This window comes from Galeopterus variegatus, unplaced genomic scaffold (genome assembly GCF_000696425.1).
Source record: "Galeopterus variegatus unplaced genomic scaffold, G_variegatus-3.0.2 Scaffold1358, whole genome shotgun sequence".
Classification (NCBI taxonomy): domain Eukaryota; kingdom Metazoa; phylum Chordata; class Mammalia; order Dermoptera; family Cynocephalidae; genus Galeopterus; species Galeopterus variegatus.
This window is the reverse complement of record NW_007727469.1, coordinates 327,631-349,618: the sequence shown is the minus strand read 5'-3', so window position 1 is coordinate 349,618 and position 21,988 is coordinate 327,631. Positions and strand designations below refer to the sequence as shown.

Below are 21,988 nucleotides of genomic sequence, written 5' to 3'. Positions count from 1 at the left end.
AGGCCGTCCATAAACTGGATGCCGGTAGCATGGCTCAGTCCAAGTCCAAAGGCCTCAAAACAGGGAAGCCGATGGTGTAACTTCTGGAACCCAAAATCTGAAGAGTCTCAAGCTCTGATGTCCACGGACAGGAGAGAAGAGTGTATCCCAGCTCCAGTTGATTGAGAGAGAGAGCACTTCACCTCTTTCCTCTGTCTTTTGTTCTCTCCAGACCCCCAGCGGAATGGATGGTTCCCACCCACACTGAGGGTGGGTCTTTCACACCCAGTCCACTCAGACTTTCATACTAATCTCTGCTGGAAACACCCTCATAGACACACCTGAAAAGATTGCTTTACCGGGTTTCTCAGCATTCCTTCATCTAACCAAGTCGACATCTAGAATTAACCTTCACAGACCATAAGATGGGGTTCAGAGAGACAGAAAGCATGCAGGATAGGGTCAAAGAAGGAAACATTCCCAAATATGAACAAAACAGTATTGTTGCAAAAGGTAAGAGCTAATCCAAGATTGCCCCAAGCCCAGAGGTGCCCAGTACCCCTGAGCAACAAATGGAGTAATAAGTTGGATGTGCTTCAGGAGGAAGCAAATTAAACCTAAAAGGAAAGACTGAGATGCAAGAAGGAATCATGGGCAAGAAATTAGTATGTGAATAAATCTAAATAGTAAAATACAAAGCAAATATTAAAGCTTTTAAAAATAGCTCAAGGGGCTAGCCAGTTAGTTCAGTTGGTTAGAGTGCAGCCTTGTAACACCAGGGTCAAGGGTTCAGATCCCCATAACCTGCCAGCTGCCACATAAATAAATAAGTAAATAAAGCTAAAACCAAAGAATTGGTAAGTAATAACAAAAAACGGAAGGGGGATGATCAAAGCTCCTGGTACTTTCTCCAAATCCAGAGTATATGAGAATCATTAGTAAAACTGGTGAGAAGAGAAAGGGAAAGGAGGTAGATGAAACAGGTAAAGATGCAGGCTCAAGAAGCATCCTGGGAAGTTTAGCAGTAGCAGAGGATGGAGAGTGTGAAAAAGCAGCAGCTGAAGTAAGCATGTGAAGCAGACATAAATGACAGAAAAGTGGCAACTGAACAGCACAACAGTCAGTATAAAGGCCAAGCCCAATGCACTTCAGTCTGTTTTTATCAAAGCAAGAACAGTCAGACTGTGTAATCATGTGTCATTTAGAATTGTAATTATCTCAGTTGAATAAAGTTCCCCTTTTTTGCCCTAAAAAATCTTCACCAGAAATTTTTGGAATAAAAGTGATACTTAAAAGGTGGTACAAAAATATCGTCTAATTGGAGGTTGGCAGACTTTCTTAAAGGATCAGGTGTGCCTTTGCAGACCATATGGTCGCTGTTAGCTTTGCTATTGTAACTCTAAAGCTGCTATAGACTATACATAAATGAAAGGGCATGGTTGCATTCCAGTAAAACTTTATTTACAAAAACAAGCATCTTGGTCATAGTTTTCCAACCCCACTCATAAATAGTTTGGAATTTACAGCTCACATCTCATTAAAACCCTAACCCTGAGTAAGGTGATCCTTCCCAGGTGATACAAGTTGAGTGTATCTTTTTGGATGCTTCTGTTAGACTATGCTGAGCTTATTTGTTGAAAAGTCTTTTTTTTTTTTTTTTTTTCCTTTTTTTGAGACCGGCCGCACCGCGCTCAGCCAGTGAGCACACCGGTCATCCCTATATAGGATCCGAACCCGCGGCGGGAGCGCTGGTGCACTCCTAGCACCACACTCTCCCGAGTGCGCCATGGGCTCGGCCCTGAAAAGTCTTGTTAATGTAACCAAGCAGGAGCTTATAGGACAGTTATCTGGGATTTTTATTGTTCAATTTTGAACTGGTCTTTCTGATTAAAATCTCAAATACCTGAATAAAAGCAATGTTGCATGTACACATTATTTAGAAGAGAGTTAATCATGAAATAGTATTCTTGAACTATAATATTATTAGCTGGTGAACTTTAATAAATCCAAAATTCATTTATTTTTCACCATTACGTATAATTTGAAATCTTAATCAAGTTTTGAGGTTAAAAAGCAATTCTGTAAGAGAAATAATAGTAGTTTGCCTGTTGCATCAATACACTATCATGTTGGACATTTCTTTTAATATTAATATTTAATATATATTAAATTTTCTTTAATATATATTAAACTTCTTTACAATTTATGTAATCCCTTATAATTTATATAATTGATAATAAAGGATTTTAAGAAGTTCATTGTCCCTGTTCCCTAATCCTAGGGAAAACCATTTCTAAATAATCCAGTGTAGGATAAGATGGAGAAATACCCTAAATATTTACTTCTATTATCAATCTTTTGAAGGTGTTACATTTGCCATAATTTAGAATTTAGACAGATAAACTTGCATTCATTACCCTAGTGTGTGTTCACACTCCATTTCTAACATAGTATATACTGCTATTAAAAATGTCCTCTCAGTCTTCTGTAGGAATAGAAATTCTTTTAAGTAAATAGGAAGAATTGTATCCCAGCATGAGATAATCAAAATCCTGTGAATTGAGAATTTAATGACAGTTTATAAACATTGTAATTAATGTTTTATTCTTGGTTTACAAAAATAAGCTGACAGCATACTTAATTTGTTATTATAAGCATTCTGTTATTAGTGATTAGAGAGGAAGAAGTCCGAAAGAAACTTTACTTTTCTGTTTTCCTTCCTTTCTCTGTTTCACACCATGTCAAAGAACTTACCTCCTTAGGAAGTCTACTCTAATCTTAACAACAACAAAAAATACATATAACCACTGATTATTGCACAACACTAATTTTAGTGACTCACAGCTGTTTCAGACCACTCTGTAAGTTAACTGTTTCTGGTTTGTTGAGTAGGATAAAAGAGTGAGATACAGAATAAAGGTTCACTCAGCTATCTTGCTTTCTTAGTCAGTTTTGTGTTTCTATAACAGAATACCACAAACGGAGTAATTTATAAAGAACAGAGATTTATTTCTTACAGTTCTAGAGGTTGGGAAGTTCATGGTCCAGGCCCAAATCTAATGAGGGCCTTTTTGCTGTGTCATCCCATGGCAGGAGGGCAAGAGAGCACAAGAGGGAAAGGGGGCCAAAGTCATCCTTTTATCAGGAACCCACTCCCTTGATAACCAACCCACTTCCACAATAATGGCATTAATTCATTTACGAGGGCAGATTCCTAATGGCCTAATCACCTCTTAAAGGTTCTACCACTCAACACTGTTGCATTGAGTATTAAGTTTTCAACACATGAAATTTTAGGAGACACACTCAAACCATAGCACTTCCTTTTATGAAAAGGAAGTCAAAATATTTAATGTCTTATGTACAATTGCTGTAGAGAATAAAAAATACTAAACATCAGTCTGCTAGGAAAATGTAGAAAACCATCTGATCTGATAGCACTGATTTTTGATAAACAGATTTTCTGTGCTTTTTTTAAATCAAGCAGCCAGGTAATAATAAAACCTGAATATCCGTATCAAGTACCAGCATTATCAAGTTCTCAGGGAAGTGTGTATGGTGCTAATTTTACTGCTTGAATTGAGGATCAACTGTCTAAGATATAAGGGCTGGAAGTCTGCCCTTTTCAGCATGAGCAAATAGGTGTGTGTGCAGGTAGAACCAACACTTTTTTACTCTAATTACTACCCTAACTCCAATAAAATCTAAATAGCTTCATATATTCTCAAGCACACATTTTATGATTATTTGGAACCCCCAAAGTACTGTTGCATTATAACGTGGGCAAGTTTGGTTTCAAAAAATTTTTAGGGCCTGTGACCATCTAAGAACTCAGCAATGCCTTTCTGAATAGCCTATTTTAAGAAGAAACCACACATAAGGGGCCTACCAGAATGATACAGCTACAAAATTTATCCTCTAAATAACTGAAGAACCAATTGTTAAACTGTTTTCATAGGTTTTGCAAATCTCATACACAAGTATATGCCCATTGTTAAGCTTGTTGTTTTTACCCATTTAACTTTTAGATTAGAGTACATCATTATTTTAGACAGTTTCTGTTAGTGACGTACACTATGTGCTGTGGCACCATACACCCCCAAATCTAGTTCTCAGTTCTGCTTCTTAATAGCTCTGTGGCTTTGAGCAGGTTCCTTAACATCTCAGCCTAAGCTTTGTCTTCTGCAGCACAGGGCCAGTACTTAGCACAGAGTTGATGTGAGGACAAAATAGTTCACTGTTAAATGGCATATCCTGTGCACAAGTATTTTCTTAAGTGCTTTACATATATTAATTCTTCTAATTATCACAGTAATCCCAAAGTAGATATGCTTTTTATACCCAGCTTTTTCTTTGTGGAAGCTGAGACACAGAGCAGTTAGGAAATTTGCCCAGGACCACTCAGCTGGTAAGAAGGAGAGCTGAAAATCAAATCCAGTTTGGCTACAGAGCCTGTGTCTGTAACCACCATATTGTACTGCCTCTCAGTATACAGCCAAGTAGTTAAATGAGATAATATGTATAAAAGACTTTCTACAGTGACCAACACATCATAAATTTTCAGTAAATACTAAGAGCAGTTAGGATTGATGTACCTCTCAGAAGAAGAAAGACTTGCTTCAGGAATGAGGATTCTCTGAAAAATCAAGCTTTATGAAAATAACTTTGTTTCAAGTGTAAACAAACTTTTTTATCTAAAACTTACGATGTACCACCTCGTAAGCAATATAACAACTCAATATCTGAGTATTCTTGGAGAGCAGTGATTTGAAGGTTCATTTATATTTACCCTAACCTCATATTTCTGTGATGAATTTTACTCTGAAACTTTGAAATGATCTTTCTTTCCTTGCTAAATATGATAGCAGTAGAGATGTTAAAAGCATATTTTCACATAACATAAGAACAAACCCAAGACTATTATATATGCAACTAAAATGAACTATAGTCACTGTGTCCAGACAAGAAAATGAAATGTAAAATGTGTTTTATCGCTCATATATGTGTGTGGGTCTCATTTGTGAATTTTTGTAATATGAATAAGTTGGGCTGGCTACTTTTGAAGTTCCTGCCTCTTAAGAGTTAAGTGAGATTATAAGAATTGAATCAAAAAAAAAAAAAAAGTGAGAGAGATTAGACAATAATAGCAACACTTAGCCCACCATGTAAATTAAAGTTCTTAGCATATGCTGTAGTTCATATATGTCATCCCCTGTTGCATAGTTAGCATGTCGTTAGAGAGGCAGAATGGTGCAGATGGAGGAGCTTGGCAATGAAGTTAGAAAACCTAGATTTGAGGACTGGTTCTATAACTTAATAGCCAGTAAATCACTTGACATCCAAAGTCAGTGGGATTAATAGTATTCATACCTCAAGATTATTCTTAGGATCAAAAAAGGTAATGGTCTCTCCCTCTATTTTTAGTACTTGCCACACTGATATATTTGCATGTGTGATCCTTTCTTCTGGTCCAGCTACATTGTGAGAATATTGGAAGAACTAGTCTCTTATTCTCCTTAATGCCCTAGCATAGTGCTCAACAAACATTTTCTGTAAAGGGCCAGATAGTAGATATTTTGGGCCTTGTTTGCCATGTGGTTTTGTCACAACTACTCATCTCTGCCTTCATGGGACAAGAGCATCCATAAACAACATGAAAATGAATGGATGTGGCTGTGTTCCAGTAAAAATTTAATTACCAAAACTACATCAGGCACTTAATAGAAACTCAGTAAATATTTGTTGAATTGATGTGTAAATTGAATGTCTGTGAAAATGTTCTCTAGCTGTGAAAGTGATCAACAGATGACACATCATACATATACTGTCCCACAAACTTCTTCATTTTTCTGCAAGAGATACAAATAAGTTGCAGGTATCTAAACATAATAGATTCTAAAATCTGGATCTCATCCTAACATTTTTGGGGGAGAGGCCATAGATAATTTTCAGATAAAGTTAGCATAGACGCAGGATTTGGAGTCAGAAGGCTCTTGTTTCTATAATTTGCTGACTGACCTCAGGCAAGTTTCTTAATCTATCTGATCTTAAAAATCTTCTGCTCAGCAGAGGAAATAATCAACAGAGTAAAGAGACAACCTGCAGAATTGAAGAAAATATTTGCTAACTACGATCTGACAGGGGATTAATATCTAGAATATACAAGGAGCTTAAACAAAACAAAAACAAATAATTCAATCAAAAAATGGACAAGTGAGCCGAATAGGCATATCTCAAAAGAAGGTGTACAAGTGACCAATAGGTATATGAAATGCAGGGGAATGCAAATCAAAACCATGATGAGATGTCATCTCACTCCAGTTAAAATAGCTATTATCAAAAAGAAAATAAATGCTGGTGAGGATGCAAAGAAAGGGGAACTCTGATGGTGGGGATGTAAATTACTACAAGCATTATGGAAAACAGTATGGAGGTTTCTCCAAAAAACTAAAAGTAGAACTACTGTATAATCCAGCTATCCCAGTACTGAGTATGTTTTCAAAGGAAAGGAAATCAGTATATCGAAGAAATACTTGCACTCCCATGTTTATTATTGCAGCACTATTCACAGTAGCCAAGATATGGACTCAACCCAAGTGTCCATTAAAAGATGAATGAATAAAGAAAATGTGGCATATATACACAGTGGGATACTATTTAGCCATAAAAAAGAATGAAATCCTGTTATTCATGCAACATGGATGAGCTTTAAGGACATTATGTGAAGTGAACAAGCCAGGAACACAAAGAGAAATACCACATGTTCTTTTTCATATGTGGAAGATAAGATTGTTGATCACACACAAGGAGAAAGTAGAATGGCAATTACCAGAGGCTGGAAAGAGTAGAGGGGAGAGGAGATAGTGAGAGGTTGGTTAAGGGATACAAAATTACAGCTAGATAGGAGGATAATATCTAGTGTCCTATAGCACTGTATGGTGACTATAATAAACAGTTTTTTGTATGCTTTGAGGTAGAGGGGAGAGGAGATAGTGAGAGGTTGGTTAAGGGATACAAAATTACAGCTAGATAGGAAGAATAATATCTAGTGTCCTACAGCACTGTATGGTGACTATAATAAACAGTTTTTTGTATGCTTTGAGTTAGCTATAAGAGGATTTCGAGTGTTCCTAACACAAAGAAATGATAAATGTTTGAGGTAATGGGGAAAAAAAGAATCAGTGGGTGCCAGGGTTTCAGGGGAGGAGGAGGGAGGGATGAATAGGTGGAGCACAGAAGATTTTTAGGGCAGCATAACTACTCTGTATGATGCTGTAATGGTGAACACATGACATTATACATTTAGCAAAAGCCATAGAACTGTATAACACAAAGAGGGAAGTCGAATGTAAAAATGAATAATAACTGATAAATATTGATTCATAATTGTAACAGATGTACCACACTAATGTAACATGTTAATAATTAGAAATTATGTGGGGAAGGGAGGAAATGGGAACTAGCAGAACTTTCTGCTCAATTTCTCTGTAAACTTAAAACTGCTATGAAGTCTATTAAAAAAAAAAAAAAAAGAACCTCTGTCTGTAAAGTAGAATTAACAATGCCTACTCCATGGGGCTGCTGTGAGAAAAAAATAAGATTACTTATCTGCAGTATTATGTTAAAAACTCAAAACTGCTACAGAAATGTAAGGGACATAACATTCACTGGTTTTAGTATTATTAGATGCTGTGGGGTACCCAGAAATTGTCTTTACTGGGTCTCCTGTATCAATATGTAAATTAAGTATGAAATTAAATATGCTCTGAAGTTCTATTTATATATAAATAAATTGCACAATATGTAATATTATAGGTATTTCAATAATTTTAATGTCACTAAATACCAAATCTATTTTAAGTCGTCTCCAAAATTTAATTGTGTCTGTAAGCTCTATGGCAATGGTGATATGTGTGTATTTAAATAGTTGAAAGTTCTGAGATTCTGAACCTTTTATCATAGTACTGTGGGACTGACTACAAACACATGGCCTCAAATGATGAGAAAATGGGGTCTGTATGAGCTCAGCATGGTTTTTCAAGACTGTTCTAAAATGGATATGAATTGATTCAAAATAAATATTTAGCAGTATGCTTTCTATTATAGTGGTGCATACTTAAGACAAGATGGTAGAAAAGGTACTTTTTCCTTTTAATTTGGATGCAAGTATTCACTAAGGTTACAATTTATAGTACTAAATATGCATTTACACTGTTACCCAAATGTGAATTTTTTAAAATATTTAACAAATTGTAATTGAAATTGAAAATTTTTCAAATATTTAACAAATATTTGTTGAAATCTGCTGTATACCAGGCATTAAAGGTACAGAGATTAATATAACAAGGTCCCTGCCCTCATGGAACTCAGCCTAATTTTCGGAGGTTAGGTTTGTTAACAGTTAATTACAGGCTATGGTGAGTGCTAAGAGAGAGGTGGAGGTCAGCCATGAGTAACAAAAACCCATACTACAGTGATCTGAACCAGAAAGCAGCGCAGAGCAAGATGTCTGAAGGTGCGCAGTCCAAGGCTGAGCCGCTGGCTGTACTGTGTATATCATCAGTATCCCACACACTGTCCCTCCCCCCAGTCCTTAGGGTCACAAGATGACTACTGAACCTCCAGGCATTGTGTCTGTGTTTGGGACAGGAAGAAGGGAGAAGAGCTAAGGACTTCATCCTCCTAGGGCTTTATTGGAAAGAGAAAGATGTCCACAGGAGAAGCCAAAATAGTGTCTAATGGCCACATCTAGTTTTAAGAGAGTCTGAGGATTCAGTTTCTTTTAGAGGAAAGCAAGGAAAAGGGGGGTTGCACTGGGCATTGAGTGAGCCAAGCTAAGTATCTACCTCAGTATTATCAACAACATGCCTTGGGCATACTGAGAAGGAGGAGCCAACTGCCTGGAAAATTCCAGAAGGGCTACGCAGAAAATGTAACTATTGAGTAAGAGTTAATTGGGTGGTTTAAGAGAAAGAACAAAGAATTTCTTTGTTCCTTACATTTTTTTTAAAGTCCTTATGAGACATTTAATATCAAGTAAAAGGAAGTACACTGTATTCATTCAAATACTGGGAATTGTGGGTGAACAAGGTAAGTCCTCTGCCCTTGGAGACCTCATTTTCTAGAGGGGAAGACAGAGTTAACAAGTACTCAAATAAATGTAATTTAATTTCAGGTGGTAACAAGTACTGTAAAAAAAAATATATAGGAAGATATCTTTAACTATTTTGCATAGAAAGTTTCTTAAGGGTATTATATACTTTTAAGCAGAATAAATAAGACATGGTTAAAATGTCTCTGCGGTCTGTTGAAGTGTTTTATTTGTCCTTACACTTAGTAACTCTAGTTCATTATTAAGCTTTAGAGGTAGTTCAATCTTGGTTTCTTTCTTGCTCCAGTTATGTCAAGCTCTAGTCAGATATTACTGCCATTTGTGTGACCACATTCAGTAGACCTCCTTTTCTGTTTTGTTTCTGACTTTATTTGGACTGAGAAAATCCATGTTTGAATTATAAGTTTACCCCAGCATGCTTCTATGAAATAATAAAAAGCTTAGACCCTGGAAAGCTGTTTCAATGATTTTTAATAGTTTTAGATTTACTTCCTAGTTCAAATCAACATAAGGTTGCTAGACTCTTGACCTGATAAGTATATGTCATAAATGTTAAACTAGAAACATTTCAAGTGTTCCTTGAATTGGTTTTAATCCTCAGTTGCAGGACTTTTTCAACCATTTATTTTGTGTTTGATTCTCAACTGCTTTCTCTCCAAGAGTGAATTAAGTATCCAAACTATGACTGCTAAATTTTTCTTCTGAAGTGATTGGTTATATTCTAAGGTTGTAAAACAAATTTATACAGAAATGTCCACCAAGACTGTGTGTATCCAAGTGCTGAGTTTTGGTCTGAATTTATAAGTTTTTCATTGAAACAAAGCAGTTTGGTATCCTGACAATTGATCAATGTAACCATTATCCACGTCTTCACCACAGAAGACGTTTGTCAAGATGTCAGATAACCTCGGTACAAGTTTTAAGAGTTTCATTCTTAAAATGTCACTAATCCAGTTTTCTTGGCCTATCTGTACATGATAAGAACTGATGGTGTGAAGTAGAATTAGGCTATCTGAAGTAAGAAGTAGACAAAGGTAACAAGTAGGTAACGATATAGTCTTCTTGTTTCACGTCTGTGTATTTTATCATTCCACTAGGTTATAAACTATTCATGGGCAGAGATAGCATGACTTGAAATTTTTTTAACATTCCTTATATTCTACCACATGCTGTCAAATACCTGATTATGTAAAAGTGTGACTTTTGAAGATCAATAAATTACTTGTAGTGCCTTAAAGCTTTACCCCCTAGAATGACAAACAGCCTGTCTGTCTACTTGAGCCACTTTAACTTGGCCATAGCAACCTTTTCCTCCTTCAGAAAATTTTAGCCCCTGAATCATTCTCTAAATATAGGCAAATGAACCTATTCCTGATTCCAATCAGGGGTCAAACTGAAAAAGTCTTAAATGTTGAAATTACCTGAAAATAAGTAAATATTTTATATAGTGTGTTAGTGGGCAACATATTCCAATGGAAATATTTTGTCTACTCACTGTACTAGGTCTTCAGTGAGTAATACTATAATTGCTTTATTGAGTCCCTTATTATGTATGTTTAATCCCTATCTATATGAGTTAATTCTATAAACATTTACTGATTGCCTGTTATTGGCTCTGTGCAAAGCCTTGAGAATTTAAAGACTAATTAGTTTGGTTCCTGCCATCAACATATTTAGTCTAGTAAAGGGAGACAAATATGTAGAACAACCAGTACATTGAAGCATTGTGATTGCTGTGAATATGTACTACAGTGGGGACATGAAGAAGAGGTCAAGTGTGGTCTGGGAGTCAAGGAGATAGTGTGTTATAAGTAAGGATGTCATTACGGAGACAAATATGTAGAACAACCAGTACATTGAAGCATTGTGATTGCTGTGAATATGTACTATAGTGGGGACATGAAGAAGAGGTCAAGTGTGGTCTGGGAGTCAAGGAGATAGTGTGTTATAAGTAAGGATGTCATTATATCTCCAGGTACCACAAATGTAACTTCATAAAGCAGCTGACACTTGAGCTGAACCTTGGAAACTTAGTGTATAAAAGTCTAATAGGGATTGGGGGTACCATTCCAAGCAGAAGCAACAATGAGAAATGAGAAAAGTCAGAGAGACAAGACCACACTGCATTAGGGTAGGGGGAGATTGTTCAGCATAGCTACAATGTAGAATGGAAAGAATTTAGCAAGAAATATCACTCAAGAGGTTGGTACTAAGCAGATTATGTTTTCAGGCAAATCATGTAAATCATGTCATTTACCTTTCTTGTCTTTTTTGAGGATGCCATTAAAGGCTTTTAGGTAAGTAAGTAGTATGATCAGACTTACATTTTAGGAAGATCATTCAAACAGATGTTTGGAGTCGGAATTGGAGTGGTGTAAAAAGTAAAAAAAAAAAAAATAGGAACCTATTGCATTGGAAAGTAATGGTAGCGATGAATGGGAATAGTGCGGTCTAAAGACTTAGTAACTGATTATGTGGGAAGTAAATAAGAACTACATAGTGTCTCCACATTTCCAGGAAGATGGTTCTTCACCATGATAGAAAATATTTAAAAGAAAGCAAGTTTGCAGGGAAAAGATTATGGATTCATTTTAAGAGAGGTGGCATTTGAGGTATTTGTGGGACTTCAAGTAGGTAAGTCTCAAAGCCAGTATATATCCATGGGGTTAACGTTCAGGATAGATGCTGAGGATGAGGATAAAGGTTGGACATGGATGAGATGATTAGGGAAAAGCATGTTGAGCAAGTCCTGAAGAGTGCTGCAGACCAGAACCAAGGAGAATACCAGCATATAAAGGACAGCCAAAAGGAAGGGGGATGGGGTGGGGCAGGTCAGGAGAGAATGAAGGGAGTTGGTGCGGGAAGAAGAGGCAGGCTAGACAGACAGGAGAACATGGAGATAATATTGTCTAGAGAGTTTGGGCTGTAATGGGTAAGGAATAAGACTCAGCACTGTTCAGAGACCATAAATTTGGCTGATTGAACTTGGCATTTAGAGGATATGAGTGACTTATTCCAAAGTATTTTCAGAACAGTATAGGTCAGATTACAAATGGTCTGCCATGTCTATTTTTTCCTCTTCCTTTTAGAAAGAAAACCCCAGGTTTTAGTAATGTACATGGCAGCCTAGCTTGTATCTCAGCTTCACTTGCAGTACATATGACTGTATGTCTTAAGTTTGAGCACATGGAATATGTACAAATGGTGTGTGCCAATTCCAAACCATCACCTAAAGTATGATGATTTTAGGTGACCCCCTGCCAAGCCCCCAAATCTAGCAGGTTGGAAACAGATGTAGAGATGAACCAGCTTCAGCCACACAAATGAAGAGATGACCCATCCCTTGGGAGAGGAGCAAAACAGAAGGATTTTACAGGACAGAGCCACCCTACCAACTTTGGTACACTTAGCACTAGACCGTTTTATGAGAGAGAAATAAATAAACTTAGTTTAATTCTTTGGGTTTTAGGTTCTTTATTTACTCTAACCATAGCAAATAGGTTCAAAAGTTTGTTATTTGTAAATGAATGAACAGGACTGGGAAAATTCAGGCTGCTGCTGTGGGTGTTATCTCCTGATTCTGTCATTTGTGAGGGTTGCAGAGGGTTGAGATATTGGAACAGAAGGAAAACGAATCATAGTAGTCAGCCGGGTGCCACATTGAGCAGTGTTTACCTAAAAATAATTTAAACATTGTTTATGTATTTTGACTAGAATCAGTCAATAAGAAGTTTTTTACAGACCAAAATATAAAAGTTAACCTTGGCAAAATAGAAAAGCTGGCAAGTTAAGAGGTGAAGGGAGCGATGGGAAGGTGGAGAATGTATCTTATAAAATTATGAGACATGGGATACTCTCAAAATTGATGGAACAAGAAATATAGGTTTAAGTAAACATTTAGATTTATAAAGAAACACAATAGTGTTTTAACTATAAGAAATAGAGAGGGTCAAGGGGAGGTGGTGGTAAACTAAAGCCTCATCTATGTAGCAGGAAGTCAAAAGTTAAAATCTAAGGTTGATAATTCAAATAGTAGCTATGGAAATAATTTCTAGAAGTAAAAACAAACAATTAAAACTGGATTCCACAAGGAAGGGATGGGGCCAAATATACTTAAACTGCATTAAGTGCCAAAAAAATTGTTTTCTCTTAATATTCTTATCCATGTTGACAAAACTGGTACATCATTTTTAGAAGAACTGATTTGACTCTGTTAAATTTATTCTTAAGTATTTTATTCTTTTTGGTGCTCTTATAAATGGAATTGTTTTCTTAACTTCATTTTTGAATAGTGGACCTTTTTTATTATGAAATATCCCTTTTTGTCTCTAGTAATATTTCTTTATCTTAAAGTTTCTTTTGTCTGATAAAAATATAGTCACTCTTGCTCTCTTGTGGTTTCTAATTTATTTTTTAAATAAATATGCATACATATTTAGAACAGAAGAGTATAAGGAAACACTAAAATGTTAACATTAGTTATATCTGGCTTATAGAATTATGAGTTTTATGTTTTTCTTTCTCTTCTGAGTTTTCTGTGATGTTTGTATTGTAATTGGGGGGAAAGGTTATTTATATAAATTTTTTTAAGTATCAGCTAAATATTTTTGGTTGCGTATTAGCAGAAATTGACTCCAACAAGTAGAAGAGGGATTTTTGAAAAGATATTGGACTAATCATAGAATCAACAGGAAAGCTGGAGGACCAGGCTAAGAAGAGATCAGAGCTAAGGCAACTGCAGGGGTTCGGGTAGCAGAAACCTCTCAGCTGTTTCATCTGGGTGATGCCACAGGAATAAATGAGCTCTGACTTCTTGTATCCTCTCTCCTTGTATCTTCTTGTATCCAATCAGGATTCAAAATCTAGGAGAGAGCATCCTGCTTGAGTTAAATAAATCTTTGACGCTTGGCGAGGAATGTACATGGCCCCTTGATTTATAATAATTTGTTTGCAGAATTATAGTTTACAATACTAGGCATAAAAAACTGTAGCCATCAAGATGACTACGAAATCATTTGTTTTGAATACAGTGACCCCAGTTATTGTCACTTACCCTGTTTTGTTGCAGGGCTCACCACGCTGAATTGAAATTCTCATTGGTTTCTGTTCCATTTGACTATGAGTTCCATGTCTTCCTTGAAGCAGTTACGTTCAATTAGAAAATGAGAAAATAGAGACTTTATAATGATACTAAGGATGACTTTGTGATAATTTGACACTTCCTAGAATGTCTGTCATCTCCTCTCAGATTTACCTAATCAGCTTGTACTTGCTTACCAAGACTCAGCTCAAGCATTCCCTCATCCAGGAAGACTTTCTCCCTTACGCCCTCCTACCACATCTTATTCTCATTTACGGGCCATTCGTCCCTGTACATAGCACTGTTAATGTGCTTGTCACACTGTGGTATTGGTTAATTTGTCTGCGTCTCACAATCGTGAGACTGGCAGAGTCTGTCTTATTTTTGATTCTCCAGTCCCTTACACAGTATCTACACATCAGACATTCAGTAAATATTTGTTGAGTGAATGAGTGAATGAATGTGCCAGAAAATAGGAGCAAGGCATCCCATGTAGAGACAGCCTATATAGGGGTACGGCACATGGCATGTTCAGGAACTGATGAGAAATTCTGTAGGATGAGAGCATAGAAAGATTAATGGGAGAAGAGTCTGAACTAACAGAAGAATGAGTGAAATTTGGCAGGGGAGCGGGACCCTAGAGACTGTGTGGTACATAAACACTGGCTGGGACTGGAGCTAGTAAAGAGAACCCTCAGGTGGTAGAATATTGTCTCTGGGAATTAAAAGGTTCAGACCTGGTAGGAAAGTAAATTCACCTACCAAGCAATAGCAATTTTTTAAGTGCTGGGGATACAGTGGTGAATAATACAGACAAGATTCCCACTCCCATGGAGCTTTCAGTCTAGAAAAGGCGACAGATAAGACAACATATAGACTCAAAATTATATATACACATTCTCAAAACTGAAATGCCATGTTGTAGATAAAATGTTCCAGGACAGCACTCTCCAGGTTAAGTCTTCAGAGCAGTCTGGTGTCTCCACTGAAGATTTCCCTAGAATTAGAAGGGAACCTCCTTACAGCTCACATTCCAGTCATTTACTGCTAAGTTTTTATAAGTAAAATGACATACATTATGCATGTTCTTAATGTGTGCAATACCTATGCACTCTACAAAAAAAAGTGTTGCAAAGAAGAAAAACAAATAATTTATCACAGGAACACTTTCTTTTTTAGCAAAAGTGATTTACTTTTTTCCCTTGTTTCATACTTCACATTGGGATATTATTTTTTAAAGCTTAATTAATTGGGTGAAATATACAATAGTAAAATAAAAACCAGTCATTGCCTATATTAATGTCAGGTTGTGTTTGTAGCTTACGATTTCTACTACTTGAAAAATAATGTTGCATTTTTACAAGTTAATCCACAACCTTCACAACTTGCTTTTTTGGTGGGTTTTGTTTTTTTTTTTTTTGGTTTTTTTGGGGGTGGTTTTTTGTTTTTACAAGTTAATCCACAACCTTCACAACTTGCTTTTTTGGTGGGTTTTGTTTTTTTTTTGGTTTTTTGGGGGGTGGTTTTTTGTTTGTTTGTTTTTTGTTTTGTTTTTTCTGTAATAGAATGGACTCTGTTAGTAAAAGAATTTTTAATTCTCGATGTAAACATTAGCCCACACTACTCAATCTAGTCTTACGTTTTCTTCCCCCAGCTGTGGGCTCATGTAATGATAAAGGTCTTCTTCTCTCTTTTCCAGGGTGCTGATAAGACTGTGAAAGGTCCAGATGGACTGACTGCCTTGGAAGCCACTGACAACCAGGCAATCAAAGCTCTTCTACAGTGATGGATGGATGGACTGATAACTTGGGAAGAATGACTCTCCTGTGGCCTCACACTGCTGCCTGTCTGTCTGTCACTCTCTATCTGCCAGCTTCTTCAGCTAAATACTTTAAGAGGGGTGAGGGGAGAGAGAAATTCATAACAAATCAGACTACCAGAAAAAAAACAATGTTTTGGAGGAGGGGGGGAAAAAAACCATGATCAGGCTTTTTACTGGGATTCCTGATCAAGTCAGCCTCTTTTCCATTTCTAATAAAGTATACAGCTTATACCCAAGGGAGAGCAAAGACAAAATATACTGGTAACATTTGACCTTTTCAGCTCCCTAGCTAATTTATTAATTAGATCGTGTAGAAGGTCTGATTTCTACAAAGGCCACCTCTACATATTTGGTAGCCCTGACTGTGTGAGCAGTAGTGGCTGCTGCGATGTAAACTTAGGGTGCTGAGATAAGCAATTAGCTACAGCCTTCTGCCTTAAGAATGCACTCTCCTGGGGATTTCCTGGCATAGGGAAGAGCGCTGCCTGTGGTTGGTGACCAAATTTTTGCTCAGTGACTTTAAGCTTTATGTAAAAGCTTAGTTAATGTGATGAGGGGCACACTCCTAAATTGCTGGATGACTGAACTTTGGATTTCCTCTCCCCTTTTCACACAGATTTCATGTCTCTTTAGATAAAACTGACTAGTTTTATTTATAAAATCTTAAATTTTGGAAGTCTAAAAGAGAAATCATTCCAGTATGCATTTTTTTTCTCTTCCAGATTCAGACATTTGTATAACATTGAAACACTTTCAAACTCCTGCTGGTAGTAAAAGGGGATTTAAAAGTAGAATCTTAGCCATGTGCATTTTTTTTCTCTTCCAGATTCAGACATTTGTATAACATTGAAACACTTTCAAACTCCTCCTGGTAGTAAAAGGGGATTTAAAAGTAGAATCTTAGCCATAGCGTGTAGTGTCATATAAAGAGAGAACAGCTGTCTTATCACCTATGGATTTTCTTCATTTGCTATTTGAGTGGATTGACCTGCGTTGTGTTTGCAGAATCTAGGAACATTCTTTGGAATGCCTCTCTGAGATGCATCTTGGATGCTGATTGCTTATTGCACCAAAGCTATCACTGGGGTGAGATTTACTATTTGGACAAATTTAGCCCCATCCCTTCAAAAATACGCTAGTTACCAGGGTTCCCCGGGTTGTTGATAACCTTCTGCTGAACATATGCCAATCCACCTGCATAATATTTTTTTTGTTTTATGAATCATGCATTGCATAAAGTGTGACAACTTCAAAATATATTCTGTGTTCTTAGAATACAGTGTTCTAAAGTGGTGTTCTTCTGACCTACAGAAAATATTTAGACCCATCTCCAAATGTTTATTTCGTGAGCAGCACAACTAATTAAAACATATAACCGTAAATTTGATATCCTGCATTTAAAATATTAAGATTCCTTTGACTTGCTGTCCATGTAAGCTTACTAAAAGTATTAGGGTTTTTCCTTAGCCAAGTCATGCAATAATTGAATGTACCTCAAATTTTTAGAGGGGGGAGGGTGAGTTAGGGACTTGTAGTCAGATTGTGGGTAGTAAAGAATTAATGATGATCTTTTAAGGCAATGGAACATTCTACAACAGGGTTAAACTATTATCAAGAACAGTCAGCTTGGCTCGTCAGTTTTATTGACCAATTGCTGATTGGTTGGCATTTGGATTTGTGTGTGCGCTGATCTTTTAAGGCAATGGAACATTCTACAACAGGGTTAAACTATTATCAAGAACAGTCAGCCTGGCTCGTCAGTTTTATTGACCAATTGCTGATTGGTTGGCATTTGGATTTGTGTGTGCGCGTGTGTATTTTTCGCCCATGAACCCTTTTTTTATCCTGTGGCTTTTTCACTTACAACTAGCCTAACCCTGTAATTTTCCTACATCCAAGAAAACAATCACAAAGTGGAGGTCTAAATGCTTTGATATATTTGGCTAATTCTGCTGTCTTAATGCAACCTGTTAGAGTTGGATTAAAAAAATCAGTGACAGTACTTTATTACATCACTGAACTATAATATTGAGACATCGTCATTGAAAATGGAGGGCACTCTATCAGTGTATAACTATCAATGTAGTGCGAAAGGGCGTTTTGATTTCTTTGTTCTTACCTCTTGGCATAATGCTATTTAAAAGGCTTGAATTTTATGCATTACACAATGTTCACCTTTACTTTCCAGAGTGTTTTGTTGTAGTTGGCTGTTGCAGAGAGTGCATTGTCCTATTATTTCTAAACCAGATCTTCTTTCTACAGTTATGATGGTATAGAAACCATGTGATTCTTTGTATGGTTTATCCTGATATTCCTTGTAATGCAGTAGAGGCTATTTCGCCTTCCTCCTCCTTCCTCAGCCGTTTTGTAAACCCCATAATTATGAAGCGATTGCTTGAGAAAATAACATATAAACATAGAATAGAATAGACTGACCAAGATGGTTTGCAATTTCTTTTTTTAACTAGGTTATTTATAATGTATTTCTGAACCACTTGGCAGAGAAATTCACACTTAAATGTTCATATTTGGAGTAAATGAAACTAAAACTATGTCTGCTTTTTGGTACTACATGCATTAGCAAAAGGTTAAGTAAGTTTTGTTCTCCACTGAAGTAATATTTAACATCTCAGAAAAACTATTGCATGTTCTGTAGTTTTGTATTAAGTCAGTCATTTCGTATGCACTATGTCAAGTAACATACAGGTGGTTTACCTGTTTACAGTAGTGTACTAACAAATTCTTCCTTGCAGCTTTCAGACTGGTATCTATAGACTTATAGTTTAAATACAGCACCTGAGTATCCCAAGTAGTTCTACTATGCATAGCTCACCTTTCTAAACCCCGTTGGCACAGAGGGAAGGTAAGTAGGTAGGTAGTTAGGTGCAGTGTGTGGAAGCTGCAAACAAGTAGGCCCTTTGTTCATTGATTTCTTTCCCAATGTAACGGATTTTAAATCTATATGTACCTATTTTTTTTTTTAAACTTCAACTGAGCTGCTGTTTTCTTCCCTGCAATATCATATACTCAATTGTGTATAGAAGAAGCTGGTGAGAGTGCCCTCCTACATAAATAAGCAATTGCAGTGTTTTGCATGCAAAATTTTAAAAATTTAAATTGTCCTGATTCTATTTTGTAAATGGAGAAACAATCATATCTTTCTAAGCAGTAATGGAGGAAGACTAGTGCTTTGTGCATTTTGATATATGTGAGTTCATTTTTCCACAATGTTATATACTTTTGACACAATTGAGTTTCTTATAAGTATCCTAGTTCATGTACATCAGAATGCTAAATAATACTGTGTTTAAGTTTTGTGTTGCAAGAACAAATGGAATAAACTTGAATTGTGCTACAGCTAATGTGTCAGCAGCATTTTTCTTCCTCGGTTACTATTTGTCCCTTTTCCAGTCTTCTCTACAACTATACCAGAACTTTGATTGACCCAAATTTTTAATTAATCTATATTAAATTATCCTTCTTCTAGGAAAAAAATATATAAGTGGAAAGAAAATAAAACATATTAAAGATTTCGTTGAAATAATCCATACTAGTCACTGGAAGGTTTTGCTTTTGTGTTTATCTCCTGATACAAATTGTTTAACTATAAATGTTCAGGAACCCTCCTGGCTGACTGGGAGCAAGGTCTAGCCAACGCATACCAGCACATCAGGATTTTCAACGTGTTGAAGAAAAACAGAGTCAAGGTAAACCTCTTTGATCCTTTTATTGCTAATTTAAGTTGCTGCACCTTCCTTGGAGATTGACATTTTCTAAACTCACTTTTTTAGGGTGTGCTCTTTAGAGTGAATGATCACTGTGAACCTCAACACTGAACAAAATTATATATAAAATTAATTTGATTCCATTGTTATCTTGTCAACACCACAAGAACTCAGGAACAGCAACCTTTGTGCCGGGTGCCCTGGAATGTAGTGTCCTCCTTTCTCCACACTGCGGGGTGGCCTTTTCCCCTTGTTTTTCTTTATGGGTGTCACCTTCATCCTACCAAACTAACAGTTTCCTGTTTGAAGTCAAATCTGCCTCAGCTACTAGTCAGCTAATCACACGTCAGCCATGGGATATTTTCCTTCAAGGGTTTTTACTTCATTACATATAGTTACTGATTGAGAAGAAAATTTACCAGCAGCTTTAATAGCACCTAACACATGGTAGGCATTGAGTGTATTTGTTCTGAACTACCAGTAACCAAACTAACAGTTTCCTGTTTGAAGTCAAATCTGCCTCAGCTACTAGTCAGCTAATCACATGTCAGCCATGGGATATTTTCCTTCAAGGGTTTTTACTTCATTACATATAGTTACTGATTGAGAAGAAAACTTACCAGCAGCTTTAATAGCACCTAACACATGGTAGGCATTGAGTGTATTTGTTCTGAACTACCAATGTCAAACCATTATGCAGTAAAATGTAGGAGCAGTTTTGATTCAGTAAATTCTGCCCAAGAAAAGATTGAGGCTCCCTGAGTGTCATTGTACCCGAACATTGGCCAAATAGCCTCGTAAGTATACTGATAATGCAAATCCAAATCACTGAGGTGAAGACAGATATCACAGAGCCACAATGGAACAATTCATTGAGGAAATGCTGACCATGGGGTCAAATTCAGGTCACTTTGAGCCATTGTGGCATATACTAAAGCACAGCTGTAAACAGCAGAGCAGAACAAAGGATTGTCTGGCCACCCCAGCAACTTCTATGCATTCAGCAGTTGCACCAGCAAGGATGGTCTTATTTACATGGTTTGGGCAGAACAATGGGTCACACGTCTGGCAACATTCATAGCAACAGCATCTTGTTGCACAAAGAAAGATAGTACATAGACAGTTCCTAGCTACTGGGTGCTGTTTTGAGGATACTGGTAGATAACTGTTTACAGAAGCTTTATTTTTCTAAGGTTTTACTTACAAGTCCGCAAGTGTATTATATACCTGTTTGTCCTCTTCCTGGTATCTAATAATGTTCCATATGCTTATGCACATCTCCTTGGCAAGCTACCAAGCCTAGCTATGTTGCTACTGCTTTTGATTTGCTAGTCAAATTTCAGTAGGCTTGAAAGTACTCAGATCTAAGCCAATTTATTTTAATTTTCCAATTAAACATTTTTGAAATTATACAACACTGTGAACCTGAAAACTTTATACCTGTTCTTATCAAAAATTATCATTTAAGGGAGTTAGAGTTTTGTGACATTTTGATGTTTATTTCACCATTTTAACTGAGCATTTTCTGTGATATGGGCTCCATTCTAAGTATGTATGTGAGCTGATTCATTTGGTCTTCATAATAACTCTGTGAGGTAAGATATAGTCATCCTATTTTCAGATGAGGAAACTAAAGCTCAGAGAAGTTAAGTAACTGGACTGTGGTAGCACTAGTTTATACTTTCTACACCTATGTTGTCTTTCCAACTTTCACTGAAACCAACTCATAATATTTTATTCTATGAGCACAGCTTTTTTAAGACTCTTAAAAAGATACTTAGAAAACATTTTATGGATTCATTTATGACTTTAAACAAATGAAAAATTGTATGTAACTTGCATTGATCAATCCCTTCCCATGATGAAATCAGATTCTGCAAAGATGATGTTTGATTTTTAACTTTGAAAAGTAACGATACTTGAGTGTAATATACAGTTTTTGGCAGTTTAGAAAACTAAGATATAATCAAGAATCAGCAAACTATGGCCCACAGGCCAAATTTGACCTGTCGCCTGTTTTTACAAATAAAGTTTTATTGGAAACAGCCATGCCCATTCATTTACATATATTTTTTAATAATTTTACCTGGGATTTTTTTGGGGGTTTTTTTGGTGGCTGGCTAACACAGGGATCTGAACCCTGGACCTTGGTGTTATCAGCACCACGCTCTAACCAACCCAGATAACCAGACAGGCCCCATTTATGTATTACCTACAGCTGCTTCCACACTTCAGTAGCAGAGATAAGTAGTTCCAGAGATTGTGGTTCA

General features: G+C 36.5%; 2 protein-coding genes across 2 annotated transcripts in view; both read left to right on the top strand.

Annotated features, from left to right (window-relative positions):
• Window positions 1-16,265, top strand: part of MTPN (myotrophin) — a 52,913-nt gene extending 36,648 nt beyond the window's left edge. Inside the window, exon 4 of the mRNA XM_008576462.1 lies at window positions 15,871-16,265. Coding sequence (XP_008574684.1) covers window positions 15,871-15,957 — 87 coding nt within the window. The 3' untranslated portion in view covers window positions 15,958-16,265. The remainder of the gene's footprint in view (window positions 1-15,870) is intronic.
• A 1,992-nt stretch (window positions 16,266-18,257) lies between these two features.
• LUZP6 (leucine zipper protein 6) lies at window positions 18,258-19,350 on the top strand. The gene is given in 4 exon segments (XM_008576465.1): window positions 18,258-18,263; window positions 18,650-18,691; window positions 18,693-18,749; window positions 18,751-19,350. Coding segments are annotated over 4 exon segments (189 nt in total). The 3' UTR covers window positions 18,835-19,350.
• The last annotated feature ends 2,638 nt before the right edge of the window (window positions 19,351-21,988 follow it).